Source organism: Grammomys surdaster, unplaced genomic scaffold (assembly GCF_004785775.1).
Source record: "Grammomys surdaster isolate TR1022 unplaced genomic scaffold, NIH_TR_1.0 125460, whole genome shotgun sequence".
Classification (NCBI taxonomy): Eukaryota; Metazoa; Chordata; class Mammalia; order Rodentia; family Muridae; genus Grammomys; species Grammomys surdaster.
The window spans coordinates 695,703-716,001 of NW_021620323.1; the positions used below are offsets into that span (position 1 = coordinate 695,703).

The 20,299-nt window shown below is 39.9% G+C and overlaps 1 protein-coding gene across 6 annotated transcripts in view; it reads right to left on the minus strand.

The window, feature by feature from the left end:
- Adgrl2 (adhesion G protein-coupled receptor L2) overlaps nt 1-20,299 on the minus strand; it is a 176,354-nt gene that overhangs the window by 34,688 nt on the left and 121,367 nt on the right. For 4 of the 6 annotated variants that reach the window (XM_028786261.1, XM_028786264.1, XM_028786267.1 and 1 more), the window contains exons 4-9: nt 16,859-16,968; nt 9,994-10,794; nt 3,858-4,151; nt 3,173-3,276; nt 2,127-2,312; nt 1,335-1,373 (exon numbers count right to left, since the gene is read on the minus strand). In XM_028786261.1, the coding sequence (XP_028642094.1) occupies nt 1,335-1,373; nt 2,127-2,312; nt 3,173-3,276; nt 3,858-4,151; nt 9,994-10,794; nt 16,859-16,968 (1,534 nt within the window). The remainder of the gene's footprint in view (nt 1-1,334; nt 1,374-2,126; nt 2,313-3,172; nt 3,277-3,857; nt 4,152-9,993; nt 10,795-16,858; nt 16,969-20,299) is intronic. The other 2 variants (XM_028786262.1, XM_028786266.1) reach the window with 1 other exon arrangement.

Here is a 20,299-nt window from a genome sequence, read left to right on the forward strand (position 1 = left end):
TGGTCAGAAATTAAGGTCATATTGTGGTTTACCATGTGTATTTACTCCTCCTGATAGCACGCTAACATCAATGTGAAACGGTCCTTATTTATTATCACATGTGATTTTCGAGTAGGATCAAGGTAACCATTAATCTAACCATACTCCTGCCAGAGGCTTTCCTTGCCAAAGTTGGGGGAAGTTGATCCTTGGCTCAGTGAGGTATGTCTTGAGCAACACATTAGTTGATCTGAGTGTGAATTACTCCTCAGATCTGCCTCAGTTTCATCAATAATCAGATTCTTAACACACTTTTTAGAACATTACTACCTGCAACCTGATTTCCCTCCGCCTTTTCTTGCAAAGGGCTCAGATCCAAAGTTGTCATTTGCTAACAGGTGAGATGTTGTTCTCAGTGCCCATCCCTGACCTTTGCTAACGGGTGAGTGGCTGTTCTCGGTGCCCATCCCTTCCTAATGGGTGACTCCCTGTTTGTTGTGCCCAGCCCTGACCTTGCCAACCAAGTTTATGAGGTTTCAGCTTCTGAGTAACTTCTCATTTTGAAAACTACAGAAGTTCTTTGGTTTGTTCCCTCACTATGTGAATTTATCCTTTTGGGTTAGATATACTAGGGTAATAGCTAACTCTCCCTCCCCAACAGCAAGAAACTTCTAACCTACAGAGCTAAACCAACATACAATAGTACTAGTTTGGCTTACTGACATGGAGAGCCTTGGTATGCTGCCTATCATGTCAAAATAGTAGGTAAAAATACTGGCCACGACACAGAAGTGCCTCTTTGTTCCGAGGAACCTGAGAAGAACTCCCACCCAGCATACTGCAATCACCATTGCAATGTTCATGTTTTACTTCTGGATACCCACACTCATCAGCCTGCTTCCAGAAGCGAATTCCCAAAAGGCCAGAACAAAGTTTAATTTATTGAACAGTACACCCCAGAGATCAGAAAGCAGTGACTTTTACATGCACATATGTTATGCCCATACAGTCTTTGATATGATAAACTGCCAAGAATATATCATAGCTGTTTCAGGTTGTTGAATCCAGAGATGGTAACAGAAAACAAAGGAACCACTATGTGCTTTCTTCCAATTCAGAGGATATTCATTAAAGTTCTTATATTTTACTTTTTTATGAATGGGAAACCAGCAAAAAAAAAATCAGTAAAATGTTATTATTGGCTTGTTCTGAGAGAAGCCAACATTGGTACAGCTGATATGGGGCACATTATATAATTATCAAAGACTGAAAATTCAGAGTCATGCAGCAAGATGGCATAAGCGTGGCAGGCAGCCGAAGAGGGGAGGAAGCAGGGGGACAGACAGGAAAGATACCTTAAGGTAAGCCCTGCATGTCTTCTCTCGTTTTTGGAGCTTTTAAGTAAAAGAAAAGAAAATCAGAGGTTAGATTTTATCTGCTGAAAAAAAAATGAGGAAAGAAAAAAAAATCCTCAGAAATCAAGTTGGTGTTCCTCAGTTCTATGGTGACGAGGTACAAATATCCTCCGGGCATCTGGACCACTCTGCTCATGGCCAAACTATCTATTTACAGGTTTTAGCTCTATTTTGTCAAGTGTCTTTTTATTTTTTTTTAAATTTTTACAAGAGAAAAAAATGAGAAAAAGTAACAGTCTGCCTATCTGTGACTAATTCTGGATTCCAATGAACACGACAAAACCAATGAGGTGAGGTGCACTTAGCATTTCAGAACACTCAGGGGGATGCTCACCTTTCTCCCCCAAATGGACACACCTTTCTCCCCAATGCTGCCACTAACACCACTGTGTATCACACCTTTGCTTCAAGCACTAAGAGCTGCATGTTTTCATACAATTCATTAATCATGTGACCTATAATCACTCGTAGGCACGACGAATGCTAACTCCGCAGCGACAGTGCTGACCAGTCGGATGGCTGAAATCGCCACTCAAAATCTGGCGTAACTGGTGTCATTCACAACTTTGAAGGAGAGGAGAACTCTGTTCCTTTCTCAGTCATTCTCCGTGAGAAATGAACACACTGGGAAGCTGGGTCTCTAAGTATGTGTCTGGGTCCCTGGCCCCAAGTGTCGCAGGGCAGAGAGCTGCCACCCACTCAGACCCATGTCCTGTGGTGCCAGGATCCTACCTTGTTGTAGCTCCTCCCAGCCGAGTCCTTCTCACTAGGTTTCAGCTCCTGCAGCTGAGCGTCCAGGATGTCCACCAGCTGTTCCATCAGCCTCACGGAGGAACTCACGTCCCCGGCAAACACGGACCCCTTGGTGTGCTTGGCCAGTTCATTGGCCAGACTTGCAGCATTCTCCCCACTTCTGATCTGAAAAGGCAATTTGTAGTATCTCAGTAAACTCTTTCTACGTGGCCTTTAGTTCTCTTTAAACACCTCTGTTGTGGTGGGGAAACAAAAACATCTGCAAATATGTCAAGATCTGCAATTCATTGAGACTGGTAACTCTGTCTTCATCTCAGAAGATTAAAGGCTTTTAGATCCTTACCACAAAGAAACTCTCTTACACACACACACACACACACACACACACACACACACACACACCAAATAGAGACATCCTTTTGTTTTTTTCTGTTGGCTCCCATTTCCCTGTAACCACTTTAAGTTGTTGTTTTAATTTTTTTTACTTATTCCAATGATGCAGATTTTATATCTGAAGGCAGTGTGATACCTAGAATTATCAACGAATGTCTGTATTTCAAAAAACAGTAGATGAAGAAAAAAAAATAAAAGAGCACTACAGTCGAATGCAAAATTCCAAGCAGAGGTTTCTAGGCCTGCTTCAAGATCCTTTTACTCATTGTCTGGTAATCGTGTGTGATATAAACATCTGTTTGCGTTCTGTGGGCTCAGTTGCAAACTTAACGATATTTGATTTATGGGGCCAGTATGCTATTTGTCTCATGAACATCAAAGGAATCAGGACAAACTAAATGCAAATGAAATTAAAACAAGTACGTGTTGGTTAAACAGCTTAACACAGAAAACAGTGTAACCCCAAACAAATCTAACATTCCTCGACTAGTTCACAGACAAAACTAAGCCTTAAAAAACAAAACAAAACTTTTATGCTGAACAAAGCCTGGTTTAACATAGAAAAAAACTGTTTATGTTAGAACATCAAGTTCTCAAACAATGTATCCCATCAGAACAGTGTAACAACCCACCTTCTGGGCCAGCTGATTCACCCAGTGAGACGTGCAGTTGCTAAGATCCGGACCCTTTGGGTTCCAGGTTCCTGTGGATGCCATGCAGAGATACGAGGCCGTTCCTGCAGCAGAGGCAGAGAACAGTGTTGAAGTTGAAGCCCTGTCCTGCTAGCTTCTGGGAAACTGACTTTGAAGATCCTAGACTGGGCATTACAGTTTGAATGAATGCTATTCGAAGTAGTTGGTATTCGCTGACAAAAAGTAGCAGGCAATGCAAGAGCTTGTAAACTAAATATCAAGTAAGCATGGGAGAGTGGGCATTTAGGGAGGGGAGCGGGGACCAAAAAGCCCCTTTCTTTTCTTGGGGCTCATCCAATGTGATGGCTGTAATGAGAAAGGCAGCGGTAGGGGAGCCTCACTAGAGTCCTGGGACAAAAGACTCAGGTTTGACATAGGAAATGGAGAGGCAATTCTGTACTTGACCCTAGGTGACACTCAAGAGTTTAAAACCTTTATATTGTGGTTAAAAAAAAAACAAAAACAACAAAACAAAACAAAAACATAACAAAAAACCTGTATAAGTAATATAATAAAATAATGAAATCGGCTAGTGTAAATAGCTCCCCTAATGAAACTTTTCCGTTCTTGTTTAAAAGCTACTTATTAAACTATAAAAGTGTGCATTGCATGTTGCAGGAAATACCTCTTGTTCCCTTGGGACATGGTCGCTCAACCATCATCCCCCTTTGTGTCTGAGGCCACTTTATCCCCTTCCTTTCTAAGGCTTCGCAGAATCTCTCTGGCAGGGGAAAAATATTTGTTACAGGAGGAATTTTGGTTGTTGAGGCTGCTGGAGGTGGCTTTGTCCCTCTGCTTCCTTCCTGAGGACCAGCTACTGTGCTGCTCACGGGGCTTCTCTGTGAAGTACTGCTTGTGGTTGACACTGTGGTTTTGAACAGCTCAGCTGAAGAAGTTATTGTCACAGCTGTGGTAGGCACTATGAAAAAAAGATGAATGCATTAATCTCAAACACACCCTCAAGCTCACCTAGAGGCGTGTGTATGTGAACATATGCAGGCACACACACTTGCACACCCCTTCACCCATCCATATACCCCAAATCAACAAATAGAATTAGAGAAGGAGAAGAAAAAGAAAAAAAATCATACCTATTACAATTTATTCATAGGGTTAAAAGGTGATCATTTAAGCTAGATAGTAGCTCAGGTCTCGGTGAAATATGGTCACATGATTTAACTGTCATCTCCCCATAAAGCTCCAAGGTTCTTAATTCTCTAAGGCTGTGACCCTGACTACAGTTTCACATGTTGTGCACACACCCAACCATAAAACTATTTCACTGTTGCTTCGTAACTGTAATTCTGCTATGGTTACGAATCATAACGTAAGCCATCTGATGTGTAGGATGCCTGCTATGCCATCCCTGCTAAAGAGTCACTTGACCCTCAAGGAGTCGAGTGACTCCTTGCTCTAATAAAACGAAGAAAATGCAGGAAAATTGTATTGTACAAATATATTTTATAAACAAAACCAAAAGATCAAGGGAGAAAAAAAACAAAACCTCTGACAATTACAGATAATTAGGATGATAAAAAGATTTGAAGTCACCCACTCTACATCCTGGAGGAAAACAAACACTGACATCTTTCCAGCCAGCAGCCATTCTTGCTTGAGGGATTTTCAGCATGCCTGATTACATCCAAACAGAAGATAAGTTTGGCACGCTTATTCTGCTCTGGGTTTGGCATCTTTACTTCGCAAAGGTGGGGATGAAAGGGCACAGCTCCCCGTGTAGTCTCTTACCCAGACAGGGCTGAGAACAGACCATGAGTCAAAAATCAACCTTTCAGTATCTCACTGGCCCGTAGCAAGCAACACAAAAAGAACTATAGTCACACATTTCAAAATAAACAAAAAGAAATTGTTGTAAGGAAAGGGTTTGTCTTCTAAAATTGCTTTTAAGTAGTCAAATCAAGCAGATTCTAAAATAAGAATGCTCAATTGTTTTCTCCTTTAATAACTAAGCATTAAAAAAATGTCGCAAAAATATAGTGACATTTATAATCTGTGAGAAAATATCCAAAATCTTTATCTATATTTAGAGTTATTACAAATTTATTCTTAAAATCTTACATGTAGGTTGCCTCAAATTTAAGATCCACAAGTTATTCTTAAGTTATAAAAACACTGATATGCTCAAATGAGAATAACTTACTGAAATCTATCTCTATGTACAATGAACATATGTGAACTAAAAACATTTTTGTTTTACCTATACACAACAAACTACAAAATTGAAAAGTACATTCAAAACCACTCCTATGTTTATTTAATACTTGAGGCTCTGTCTTAAAAATATTTATGTAATTAATTCTCGCTGGCTGAAAGCATGCTAAGATGATAATAAAAGATGTATATATTTTTGGGGTTTTAGGTGTAGCCAACTTCTAGTTCTCATTAAATATATCACACTTAGGTTTTCCTCCCCCTCCCATCTCACTGGGAAACTTTTAAGCACGTGTTTTATTTCTGAGCTAAAATGATTGGTCGTACGAGAGGCTTCTATGTACATCAGTCAAACAACATGGCTAGCCAGCTGCTGTGGAAACTATTCAAACCTGTCCATCTCTGTCTGTGAAAGTATCCTCCTGACATCTAGTTAAACCTGTGTAATTTTCTTTCGATTACAATGCAGCGAGGCTTTCAGCGCGTTCTCAATTAACATTTGTCAAAGCACCACAATCTTTAGCAAAAGTGTCAGATGACTGCAGCGGAATCAAGTCTCCAGGAGGGAGCCAGGAATCAGGGAGAACAGAGCAAAGGGCAGGACAAAACGCCTCAGAGTTACAGCACCTTAGGCATCCCCTGACACTATACTAATCGGTACACAGGGGACCACTCACATACGTATTAATACCACAAGTACTCCCTGCAAGCTAAGCATCAGTAAAGACCCAGGCGATGCAAATAACTGGATCTCCACTGGATTTACAAACCTCTCAGGGAGCATGCTGCAGCCGGGCACTCATATACTCTTCATCAATATATCAAACCATAGGGAGTAACTAGAATTTGTGGGATGTTGGTAGACTGAAATTTGGTGATACCTCAAGGCGTAAGTTTTTATTTTTAAGAGGTGTTTCAAAGAAACGAGTAGAGACAAATGGAGGCGGGGCATCTGGCAATGATAAAAGCTGCTGGTATTTCTTCAGCATTCAGTCAGATGTCATGACAACCCGCAGCCTGGGTCAATAATAGAGCAAGTCTTCGCATATACATGGAAGCCTGGTCATGGAGAAGTCAGGTAACCGGTTTAAGGTCACCCGGTTATCATATTAAATGTTTGATCTTACCTTTCTAGGTAAGAGGTTGTTCAAAGACCAAGAAAAGGACAGCCCTATATAGCAATGTGCCTGTATTCTGGGACACGGAAAGTCCAAGTTTCATCATGAATATGACAAAAGGTTTAGACTTTGAGAACACTCTCCAAAGACCAACACAAAACAGAATTGTAATATGGATACCAACCCCTTTTTTTTACAAGGTTCGGTTTTCCAGGGCGTCCTAGCAAACATTCAGTTGGGCTGACTTAGCACTCTCATTACCATGCAGCGTTTTAGTGATACCAGAGTCAGTGCTAACACATTGACTGGTACCCAGGAAGACTTTAATGAGTAGAAAAAGATTGTGTCTACCGAGGAAGCCAGGGATGAGTGTGGATTGCCAGGCTCGTCCTCTACCGGTTTGAGAACAGTATCACAGTGCGTAAGGGTAGTGATATTCTTACCAAGTCTGATTGTTCAGACACTGTCGAATGAATGATCTCCAGCTAGATACTATCCAAGTTGGTGAGAAAAAGCGCACATCCATTAAATTTACCCTCATGCTGTTGTATGAAGAGTGTTTACTATCAGTGGGAAGATATTTAGAAGATGTGATATATTGAATATTTTATACACATAACAAAACAGCTCCTTTGCTTATGTATGACCTCCTGCTACATAATTATCAGGCTTTTCATAGTCAAGACAAACAAATATTCAGGAACTGCTCCACACTAAGTAAGGATAGGACTATTTTGTTGTTAGTATTTGGAATATCAGATCTATAGGAAGAGTAAGAAATATCATATTATACGGATAGACTGGAGAGTTAGAACAGGCCCAAAAAGGTTTTTTACTTTTTCTTTTTCTGAGACCTGTTCTAGACAGACCAAATTTGATGTAGTTTAAGACAGCAACAACAACAACAACAATGACTCACGGTGGAGAAGAAAAGCCAAATATTCAAATATGTATAGAAAAATCTCAGGAGACAGAAATACTACACTTCTGGCATCAAAAGCTGGAGTGGCTTGAGCCATCACTGAGAGCAGTGTTGGAAGGGATGAGCTAGCAAGCTCCACGAGCACGAGAAAAGAATGATGCTTTCTCAGGACCCTTTGTTCCGTTTGCCACGTAACATCCGCAGCCTTTGTACTTCTGTTTTGTTTTATCAGTTATACAGGCTAGGCTTGTCTTAAATCCTGTAGCATCTGCTTCATGAGAACCCCACCCATTAAGACTTAACTACGGGTTTTAGCCACACGAGCCAGTCTTGGCTTGTGTAAAACAAAGACCTAATTCCTCTGGTCGCTCCATCCCTTGCCTTATCCATTTCTTGGTTCTGACTTCTGGAAAGCTACATGTGCCTTGTTAGTTTGACCTTAATTTACTGGCCAGGATAGTTCTGGGAGACGCCACCTTCAGGCTGATAAAGCACAGACCTCAGAAGAGAGAAACGAGTCTCTGGAAGTGTAAGTAGATACATTATAAGGAGAGCAAATAAGAATATGGGTCAAACGGCAGCAAGAAAAATTTAGGTCAGGTAAAATGTTTTATTACTTAGGGTTTAATAAGGGGTCAATATGAATTTTTATGTTCTGGGAATATGGAAGAATGGCTAACTATCTGGAAGGAGAAACCACTGTCGTGGGAATGCTCACTGGCTGCGTGCCTCATATTAAACACTAGCAAGTACTCTTTCAGAAAAACACCTCAATTAGCAAAGCCTTCTTGACTATAATGGCACGGCAAACTGTATTAGCACATAGATCACATGCGGGCAAGCCGGTGCTCTTAGATTTAATGAAACAAGTGGGTGCGTCATTGTGCTGTGGTGACTGGACCTATACTCAATGAACAGAAACTATACATCTTTCATGACCTTTCAATTCTTGTCTGATTAGGAATTTGTAGTTGTTAAGGCTGGCTTAACAACTTCCTTCCTTTTCCTCCTTCTCCACCTTTCCCACCCCTCCCCCCTTGAACAAGGGGGAAAGATTTTCTGCCACCCAAAACAGATGTAACAGGGTGTCAGGGTGGAGTAGGCTACAAAAAAGGTGAACAGGGGATCGATACAATTTTAGCCGATGCTGAAGCTGAGTAGAGGCTGGAAAGATGAAACAGAATCAGTGGAGTTAGCTTTCAGAAAGATCGAGATGCATGAACCATCCCAAACTACTGGTCTCCAGAGAAAACAGACATTGTATACTTCAAAACGAATTATTTTAAGAAGCTCAGTAAAAACTTAAGCTGGTAAACGACATTTCCCTGTTGAAAATTTAACAGCAGAATTTCCCAGCCACATTTCTAAACCAAGAACCCAGGCGTGTCTTCATCTGCCTGCCACCAATGGTCTTTCTTTCCAAGTAAAACTGGACACATCTTTTGGTACTCTTTGAAGATTCAAACTTGAAGTTCAGTTATGAAAAAGCTCTGATTTTCCCTTTTAAGGTTGTGGCCATAAAATAGTATTTAGGGCTTAGTAATAACATATCTAAGAATAAGTGTTCGTATGTTATTGATGGTGAGTGTAGCTAAGTGTAGTACCTTTATGAAAGGGTAAAAATTCACCTTGGTGAAAAGATTAATTTCATAATTTGACAACTATTTTGGTTTTTCATTTTTTGAGTCACTTCCAAACTTGAAAACTTCAAATTATCCAGTAAACTGAAATATTAATTTGTATCTTAAACCCACACCACTATTCATTTGGAAAGATACCATTAGTACACACTATGTAATACATTGACAAGTTACTCACTCTTTAATCCTGAGTATGGGATAATTTTTTTTAAGTGAAATGTTGATGTAATTACAGACAGAACCTACTTCTCATGGAACTGAAATCACTTGATAAATCAGAATATAACTCTAAAATAATCTAAATTTCTAAAATAATCGTCCTTCTTAAATATCCCTGCAGGGGACGCAAATAGAGCAGACACGAGCAGAGTTAGCATAGCCCACATGGAATCACGCAGACCTGTAGTCTGTGTGTTCCAGTTAGAGTTACAGAAACGCTGACTTAGAATGGCCGCTCACTGTAAGTTTACAGGATGGAAGAGAAAGAAGTTTGAAGATGCCCTCTCCCACCCTGTGAAAACTTCAGTACACACAGCCCTGGCCACATGTGTCACACCTATTCATTGCCTTGGGACATCTCTTTCCATATTTGCCTTACCCACTGGTGCCAAGCTGTTAAAAGGTCTTAGCACACACTGGAATCAGCTCAGAATACAGGTAAGGAAGAAAGGCATTAACAAGACTGGAGGTGTTACTATACGCTTTGCAGTGAGCCTAACTGAGTAATGCTATCATTACTTGGAGCCAACCTGTAACTGAAAATACAGAGTAAAAGAAAACTCTACCAAACAGGGCTGTAATATATCAGACCATCTTTTGTGATTCAACCATGAGAGGAAGACAAATGATTGGGAAAAATTCTAAAATCCTAAGCAGTTCAAATCCCAGAGAACTAACAGCAAAGAGTCTTACCTTGGGCGGGGTCAGGTGGACCAAACTCCAGAGAATACCGTAAAATGAAGTTATTGTTCCATACGTAGAGCTGGTTATCTCGTGGATTGTAATCCACTGCGGCGATATACTGGTACTGGTTGGGGAAAGGAACATCTACATACTCTCCCCGGCTTAACCGCGTGTTGTAAATGTAATCAATGGTGTTCTTGCCTGCTTCGCTTTCATTGTCTTGGTACACTGACCTGACCACATAGAGAACCCCACATATCATGAAAGCGTTGGACGCCGCACGCTTGTCATACGCCGTCTCCCAGGTTGCTTCGAATCGAAGTGTGTACGGATTGAGTTGGCTGATCACGATCATTCCATTGTTCTGCTCGGTGGCATAAATGACCCATAAGCCGTTTTCATCCACTGCGAGGTCAATATCTGTCTTCCCTCCCCATCTGTAGGGTGAAGTATCATGGTAGTTGGCATAGTTGATTATGGCCTCGCCACTCTTAATTCTAGTCCTCAAGTCAAATTTAACAATGTTTCTTGTTCTTTCCTTGTTAAAGAAGACAGCTCCATCGTACACCACAAATCCAGTACCGTCTACACGGTTTGGAAGTTTGTATGTTGTTGTCTGGCGGCTGTTTTGAAAATCTTCTAAAGAAGCATATTCTATTAAAGTATCGGTGCGGTAGGGAGTCCAGGGCATAAAGTAAATTTTATCTGCGGCCTGAAGAGGGTCCTTGCACCAAGCACCTGCCTTTTGCTCAGCTTCATAAATACTGGGTGAGTCCACAATTGCTTTCAAGGTTCCAGGACACACAAAGACTAACGTCACAGAAAAAAAAAAAAGTCAAGAAGTGAATAAAGTTAAAAGAAAATGACACAGGTCACCACACATTTAATTGATCACAAATCAAGAGGAAAATACATTTTACCCGGCATTCAATCTTTAAAAATTTATACCTTATACACACTAGCCTTGTTTTCCAACGCTCTTCTAATCGAGATACCAGCAAGCATGATGGCTGGCCTTTATTTTCACAAATACAAACCTATGTTTAGGATGGCTCACTGCTAAGACAAAATTTAGATTTCTGAATTGTGTCTTTATCTAATAATTTGGGAGTGAATGCAACCAAATTTGGAGCCTGTGCTTATGAATGGATGAGCATTTTGTCTTAATCCAAACGTTATGACTTCTAAGCCTGATCCACCTTCACCACCTCCCATGGAACAGAGTGAATAAGGCAGAAAACTCAGTGCGAAGACTTATTTTGAACATTCTAGAGAAGTTACAGGTGCTTCAGGTTGGAGACTATAAATTTGAGGAGTATGCAATCGGGATCAGAGAGAAATCAACACAGGGGAAGCGTGATGAGATGACCAGGAGACCCTGTAACCATGGCATGCTACGGAGAGGGTTCTGGAAGCCAGGCAAGAGGACGCTTCAATAACAAGAAAATATCCAAGGGTGTCAGAGAAAGAGACAGAGGGTAGAAAAGAAACAGAGAGGGCAGCTCCCCTTCGCCGACTTCCGAATTTTACCCCATCGCCAGATTTAGCGGTCATACAATTTCATTGTGAACAGCTGACGCCTTTATGAGGTGCATTATGAGGTCCTGCTGATCATTGTAATACAGGAGTATAGCAGGGACAGGGAAGGGAGGAGGGCCACATCCATAAGGCACATGACAGGGAGCTGGGGTTGAGACTGTAGACAGTATTTACCTTTTTGCTCCACTTCTATTTTAAGCATCGGAAGAAAAATAAAACAAAAAAAAGGTGCAAGGGAAAAAAAAAGAAAAAAAAGATTAAAAATAAATTGACTATTAGTTTAAGATTGAATTCGTAATAGATGCTAAATATAGGAAGAATAGGGGTGCTGTACTACTTTGGATAAAGAGAAACACAGGAGAACCTAGCAGGAGAGAGATTCTAAAGTTACATAAGAGAACACGGAGCGATCATTTTAGTAGATTAAGGAGGCAATACAAACAAGCTGGCATGCTGCTTCACTTAGTGTGCCTGAATAAATAATGAAACTCTCCACTAATGCAAACTAAACATACGCTTGCCTTGCCAAAGCCACCCTGCATCCTGACCAGGCTCCTTCATATATACGTATATGAACAGTACAGACATAGAAGCATGCACAGGTGTGTCATCTCCATTTGGTATCTAGGAACTCAATTATCAAGCTGATTCTAATTACATAAACATGGAAGGAAAATACGTGTGTAAGGCTCACAACTTGCCTCTGGAGTTTAAGTCAAATTTAATAAATATTGAGGTGGCTCAACTGCCTCCCAGAGATACTCAGATAAGAAAAAACTATACAACCATGCATCTCAGTACACTTTAATTATTTTTCTATTATTTCCTATTTCTAGAAAAATGTCTTACCCATTTAACAAAATTCTCCCTTTCCAGGAGTCTAGAAGTCTCCCCTCACCCAATAGAGATTTTGAAAGGGTAAATAACACCCGCTAAATATTAGCAAATTTACTTAAGATTACATATAGTTCAAACTACACATTCTAATTAACTTTCTACATCATATACAATATATTATCAAACTTGCAATATTAAGTCTATAAAAAAAAGTAAGCAAAATACATACAAGGGAAAAGCAAGCACAGGTTGCAGGGAGAAAAAAAGGAAGAAAGAATTATGGTTAGCTTCTTAGGACATTTTATCTACCATCATTTATTTACATAGAAAGCAGGCTAGCATGCAACAACCGTCATACCCAGCATTCTCAGCAAGTACCTCGATCCACAGACCCCAAGAAAGGGAAAGACTTTCACAGGGCAGACCTGGACAGGGCAGGACAGGAGAGTAAGGGCGAGGAGAAGCCCTGTGTGGTTACCAAGGTGAATTACGCACTAGGGAAAGTGCCGATAAAATTCTCATTGACAGGATCTCCGACAATGAGGGCCACATGATATAACCGTGAGTGAATGTGGGCTCTGAAGTATATTGCCTGCGTGCTACGAAATGATTCCACTGGGTTTTGTCTTCTTCCCTCTCAAAAGGCATCAGTGTGTGACTACCGATTAACCAGAGTGCACGTGTACATTTTATTACAATCTCAGCTTGATTACATATTTTTTAGAATTATAAGTATTCGTCAAGATAAAACAGGGATCCTCCGGAACTCCTTTGAGAGAAACATCACACAAATATTTTTTTTAATTTTTTTTTTTTTGCCATGGCAACAGGATATAATTTCTAAATTAAGGCACAACCTATGGTCTATTTAAGCACTTTCGGGGAAACACATTTGCTCTGATCTGTGCAATTCCGACTGAGGAGGGAAACACGTGCGTTTTGGGAGTGTTTTGAAAGCAACTCTTGTTTATGTAGTGTTCGTCCTAACACCACTCCTCCATAAGGAGCACATTGTACCTGCTCAGAATCAATAAAGGACCGGCATAGTGGACGAAGGGCACAAGAGAGGTCAGTAGTATCCAGACTGTTCACTCAGACTGTACTTATAGACAGCTGTATTGTTCCTTAAGGAACCAAGGACTTTACTCACGTAAGGCAATTATGTATAAAGGACGTGAATAATGCTTCTAATGATGCTTACTTATAGACTAGAGAATTTCGAGTTCAATTTAAAAAAAATGTAAGAAATGTACACAGTATCATCCATCCACTAAAGATTACTGCATTATTTTTAACTGATGCAGTAAAATGACAGAGCAGTCAATGAGAGAAACCCAAAACAGAAATGTTTTCACTTCTTTATGATTTGAATCATACCATGAAAAAGAAAAGGAGGATGGGTATCAACCGTATACAATTTCAAATCCAAATGAAAAGTGAGAGATTATAACCAAAGGTAACACTTTTTAAAAATGTAAGTAAAACCTTTGATGATGGATGGATGGATTTTTCAAAAGGAAAAGTCTCCATATAAAGATTTTTATGAAATCAAAAAGTGTAGCTATCTGTCAGATCAGCCAAAATTCTATCTACCAGATGACTATAAAAATACAATAAAATTAAAAATAATCTGCAGTCACAATCACATGCCAAATATATGCAACTTGTCTTAGGAGGCAATATGAATTAATTTACAAGGCTATATTTAATCCTCTGTGGACCAAATGGACAAGTACACACACATCAACATCAGCAGAGGACTCCGTGGATGCACAAGAAAGAAACTGACCCACATCAACTACCGCCTACATACTCTGCATCTGAAGTGACACACTATTTCATGTGAAATAATCTCACGTTTATTCAATGAATAATTTAATTCAACAACATAAATGCAATTTTCTTATCAAATGAACTTGTAGGTAACATTCAGATAAAATTCTTACATACTGTGACCATTTAAAAATAAATAGGCACGAGATTGAAAAGTAACCAAGGCCTGCTTATGGCATGTGAAACTCCAGTCTGGCCAATCCCATTTTTCCTGGAAAGTCCCTATGACTTTTGAAATGTACACGAGGAAGAATGTCTTGCATGTGTGTGATTTTGCTACAGTGTTACCTGGATGAAAGGTCACACAGAAAGCACCCGCCTGTTGGCAAACCAAAGAGGGGCGTTTCAAATGTTCTCTGCTGAGTATATTTACTGCTGTGTTTTCTGAAGTCATGGAAAGCCGATGAAATTGTTTAGAACGGGATGGAGTTGTTTGCAGTACATGAGGGTCCTGCAGAATTAGTTACGGACAGACTGAGGTAAAGCCAAGTGGTAAGGCGTGCATGATAGGCTTGATATGATGGTGACACTGTTTTATCTAGGTAATGTGAGAAAAGGACAATGTAAAGGCTACAGAAAAGCAAATGCACTGTTAAAAAAAGGGGAGTGTCAAGGCTGGACCCTTGAAACAAAAGCAAGCATAAGGAGACAGACAGGAGCATAAGGAAGGAGGAGATGGGAGAGTAGGAAGCAATAAGGATCTACGTAAAACTATGAGGAATCTATAAGACTGCATTACATCTGAAGATGAGCCGAAATCATGCAGTTTATAGTGTGTCACTACTGTACGGTATATAGGACCACTTCCAGTCTTCAAAAAGAAAAAAAAGTCATTCACTTATATCTGCCTCTTCCAAACATCTAGAAAGGCAACAGCAAATTAATTACTGGGTTGACTTTTTATTTTGAAGGACAAAAACTAAATTAAAAAAAAAAAAGAGCAGATACTTCTCTGAGTAGAGTTATTTGCAAGTTTAGTGCACAATATACAATACTTCTGGAGAACTGGAAAAGTAAAATTTTGAAAGTTAGATGTTCCAGAAGATATCCCCATTTTTCTTTCTTAGACAGCGCAAGAAATTACTTAAAGAGTCTGAAAGTAATATTCGCTTAACACTGTTCTTGGTGTCTTAGACTAGGTTAACAGGAACCAGGTCGCAGAAAGACACAACTCTTGGCAGCTCTGACCGGGCTCCACTGTTAGGAATGGAGGCTGTAGTCCTCGTCTAATTTGAGGACAGAGACCAGGCTGAATTCAAGGGAGAGGGACTTCATGGAACAAAAATTTCGGTTAGCTCAAAAGAATACAGTTTTCATGTAGTGGCACAGGAGGGTGATTAAGTAAAGCCACCGCACTGCACAGGAGCAAGTCGGGGGCTTCCAGTCCTACAAATGGTACAGAAGATATTGAAAATAACCAAGTGCATCCGTTTCATGTAACACAAGAACACAGAACAGGGACGAGAAGAGAAAGATAATCTGTGTTTGGCCTTTAACTGACACCACACACACACACACACACACACACACAAGTCACACTCAAAATCAATTTATCAAAACTGTGGCAGAGAGGGCAGTGGATCTTCACAGTTTATGCTAGAGGATGCCATCAACTGTCTGGACCTGCCGTATTTAGCAGACTTTGGCCTTTTAGGGTTTTTATATTGAGAAGGGGGTTGTCTCTCTATGATGCCCAGGATGACCTCAATCATCCTGATGCCTCTGCTTCCCTCCTAGGACTACAGATACACATACACCATAGCACCTCACTCCAAGTGTCTGTCTGTCCCCTTTTCTCTCAAGGTGGAATGTTTAGAAAAGAGTTACAAATCAGTGGCACTACTGTCCTATCACTCCCTTTTCACAGGCCTCTGCACTGATGTGACACACTAAATTGTCATTCAACAAGGCAAAGAATAAAGGGACTTCTAAACTTGCTTGTGACAATTAGTCAACATATTCAAACTTTTAGGTTGTCTAAACTACTAAGGTATTTTCTCCTCTATCCCACATATGAACTTTAATGGGGGAGTTATGCATTCCAATACTGAAAAGGAAACTACTGATTCTGCTTATAAATTTCCAATTGAATTTTAAATCTTAGACACAATCTAACAGTTTAAAAAATAGAAAATGGTAAAAACTCTTGTCTGATCCGTCTGTGCTCTTGGCTTTGTTTTAAGCATTGAGACTTCCTCACTGAATGTGGTAAAGAACGCCTTCCTTCAGGGACAACTCTCGCCTCAGTCTCTGCTCTGGAAGCTCTTACCAAGCATTCATGTTTCCAAGACACCAGGTAGCTATTCAAATCCCTCAGGATTAAACCTGAAGTCAATCCTTTCTTCAGAAAACTGTGAGCCAAACCAATTTGTCGGCAACTGGTATTGGGCAAAAGTACAGATTTCTATCTGCCCTACTGAATAGCTAATTCAAGTTTGTTTTCTGGAAAAACACTAGCCTTAAAAGCCAAACACTTAAGAACACAGACAGACACTTGGCCAGCATCACAAGATGGCTTTCTTCCACACTGGAATCCCAAGGCAGAGAGTGCTTTGCATGCATAATGGTTCTGTAGGCCATAAACATACGCTTCTTTCACATGGGTAGTCTTTCAGCTCCAACAAGAAATGCTGGAGAAAGGAGAAAATGCAAACGCCATACTTACTGTAAGGGACACATTCATATTGAACTTCAAGGTATTTGTAAGTTCCGGGACATGGATCAGGAAATACATCTGACCCGGTAACTACTACACACTGTGTTCGATTGTTGCACCTGGAAAACAGAAATCATTCAAGCCTGTGAGACAATATGTATTTTAATACTTGGGAAATATAATACAGAGCTGAATCATGAACCAAAATATGAAGGTGGTATTAGATGTCCCTATAAAAGTCGTATTTTCTTTGTATTTTAATTTCTATATCCAGGGACACACTAAATTTTAACTAGGAGTAAAAAGAGTTGGTAGCCTCCAAATATATGATACTCTTAGGTTTTAACTTAGAGTCTTGTAATATCCATTAAGTTCAGAGAGGATAACCCACCAGGCCACTTGATAATGTATTTAAGAATTAAAAAATTACAACCAGAAAAAGGTACAAGCAAACACAGGGTGGTATACTGAACAACTAAGCAGAGAATTGTCACAACATACCTGAACATACACAGACCCAGATACCATACTCTACAGGCCTTTATGTTACATGTTTTAACACAGGCACTGCCTACACTCACAAACATGAGGTGCTTGCTAGTACTTTCCACCGTGCATGGGATGCCTGCAGAGATGACAGAGGCACTGAAAATACCCACCAGCACAGTGAATGTCTACGCACTGCTGCTGCTTCTCATAGAAGCCGTGCTTCTGTCTGTGCTATGACTGTGCACCCAGTTCTCCATCGGATGCCCCGAGAGTTAATATTACAAACAAAGCTGTGAATGAGATCCCCAGAAGAGGAGACATTCATCCTATATGTCACTCTACAGAGGGATTCTCTTTGTTGCCATCATTGTCAATGAGTCACCAAGGATCCTGGAATGAGGCTGGGATTCCAGGCAGGACGATGTTTAAGTTCTGTAAGTGGGCCCAGATGTTCTTCTCTTAAGCTTTGTAAAAGCAAGAACTATTTCTTGTCTAATTTGATTTGATTACAACACAGTGGAATGGAATGTTTGCAGGAGTTTCATTACGCTTCTCGATAGTCTATACATTAAGAACGCAAAGCAAGCAGAACCAGGGCATTATTATAAAATTTATTCAACAATTTGAATACCAAATAGTCTATGGTGCATAAAATAACCGAAGTATAAAATAGCACTGTAAAGCAGTCTGAGAGAAGTAGATCCCCCAGCACAAGGAACCCCAGGACAATGGGAAGCACAGTGACATTCAGGCAGCGACAAGTTAAGTCACACATAGTGGTGCCACAACTCCAAACCCCAGAGAGCTGTCCCGATTAGCAGCAGGATTAAACAGCTACATTTTTAAATTTAAAAAGATATTACAGTAAAATTGTAACTAAGACTGGAATGATACATTGTAAACATTAAAATAGATAAGTTTGAACAACAATATGGCATTTTATTTTAAGACATCCTGTCCCATACATTTCAAAGACATGGATAATCTAAGCAGGATATCCCGTACAACATAACATTTTGTTCTTTCTGCGTGTGTGTGTTTTTTTTAATTTCACTCATTTGAAGAAATTTCCTATGGATCATCATTTAATAAATCATTTTAACATGAATCGCAGAAACAGCTTTTTATTTAAAACAATTAAAATGAACACTGGATACATATAAGACCTCAGTGGGTCAATGTCTAATATTTAACTCATACAGAAAAATAGCTCTGAGGTTTCGTTTTGGTTCTTTCTTCACAGAGCAGTGAGGAGGAGTCTTCGTGCTTCCTAAACCTAATCTGATCTTCCAGGTTCCTCAGCCCTGATTATTGATGGTACCTATCAGTAAGTCCTTAGGGCCCTCTCTCGTACTTACTCATACCTACAGGGATTCTCCTGATGCTTCATGCTCTTATTTCTCAGAAAGCAAGAAATGTAAACCCCCACTCATTAAATATCTTTCATATTACCCTATTGTATATATTTTATAACCACTCAAACGCATTCTGCTATTATTTTCCAAGGGTTTAAATTTAAATACACTTGGAAGGAACCCATAAAATAACAATTCAATGAGTGAATGAGCTTCTCATAGAATGTCACTTCCCCCTTCACACTGAGAGCTCCTTGCATAGAAAGAGCAGAGAAAGCTTGTAGTGAGGCTGAAAGGCATTAAAGAGGCTTGGGAAACAAAGAGAAAGCCCACACGGTAAAAAGACTTGTGATTTATATTGTTTTCTGAAAAATAAAGATGGTGATGAGGTTGCAGAGATGGCTGAGGGTTAAGAGTGCTTCCTGCTCTTCCAGAGCCCTGAGTTCTGCTTCCAGAACCCACTTCAGGTGGCTCATGACCATGTCTTTGTCTCTGTCTGTCTGTCTCTGTCTCTCGCTCTCTATCTCTCACTGTCTCTCTGTCTCTCTCTGTCTCTCTCTGTCTCTCTCTCTCACAAAGACACACACCACACACACACACACACACACACACACACTAAATATCGTGAGCTTGCCTAATCTGTACCAGGATTTGTGTTCAATCCTCATTCTCATTGGAGGAAGAAAGGAAGAGAGGTTTCAAGAAGGGAGGAAGGGGAGGGAGGGAGCAAGGGAAGGAGAGAGAAAGAGAAAATGAAAGATGGAGAGACAGACGGAGGGAGAGAAAGGAAGGGGGGCATATTATGTCAAAGAATACATCAAAGATAGCTAACTTTCTCTGCATCAGAAGTAAGGAAGTAATCCAGTGAACAAGCCTAATTTTACTATGTGGTTTGAGCTCACAAATATTTCTCAATTTCATGGTAGGTTTGCAAGAAGCAAAGTTGAGACAAATCCCATTCCCTTCTCCTGGCACTTTTACTTGAAAGACTACCACTGGAAAACAAAAATATTGCTGTCTAGATTTAATATTTTTCTGAGTGACTTTGTTTGATTCATCTGACCACAACTACCATTTCCAATTAACGCTGAGGACAAAAGTAATCCGTCGTCCTAATCAAATTTATTATCTAAGCATACTGTGCAAAGGACTGGCTACAAAACAGGGCAGTGTGAAGCATGGAATTACGATCAAATTGTTTTAAATTTATGCCCCAATATATCACCAATGTTTACTCTATATTTAAAATTTACATGTGTGTTTTTATTTGCAATTATGTTTTCATTTACAAATATGCATCTTTCCATACAAGATAATATATGTATATATGTACATGCATGTGCACACACACATACATGTGTGTGTATGTATATGGGATGGATATATATACACACACACACACACACACACATATATATATACACACACACACATAAAAATAAATTAATTAATATTGATAAAAGTTGGAGTTTTAGACTAAATCAATAAAGAGCCAATAAGAAGAGGAATGTCATCGTGAAAGGGTAGGACAGTCATAGTTGTGGACACCAGTATCTTTATACACACAGACAAATGAAAGCTTTTTGGAGGATCAAATATAGCACCA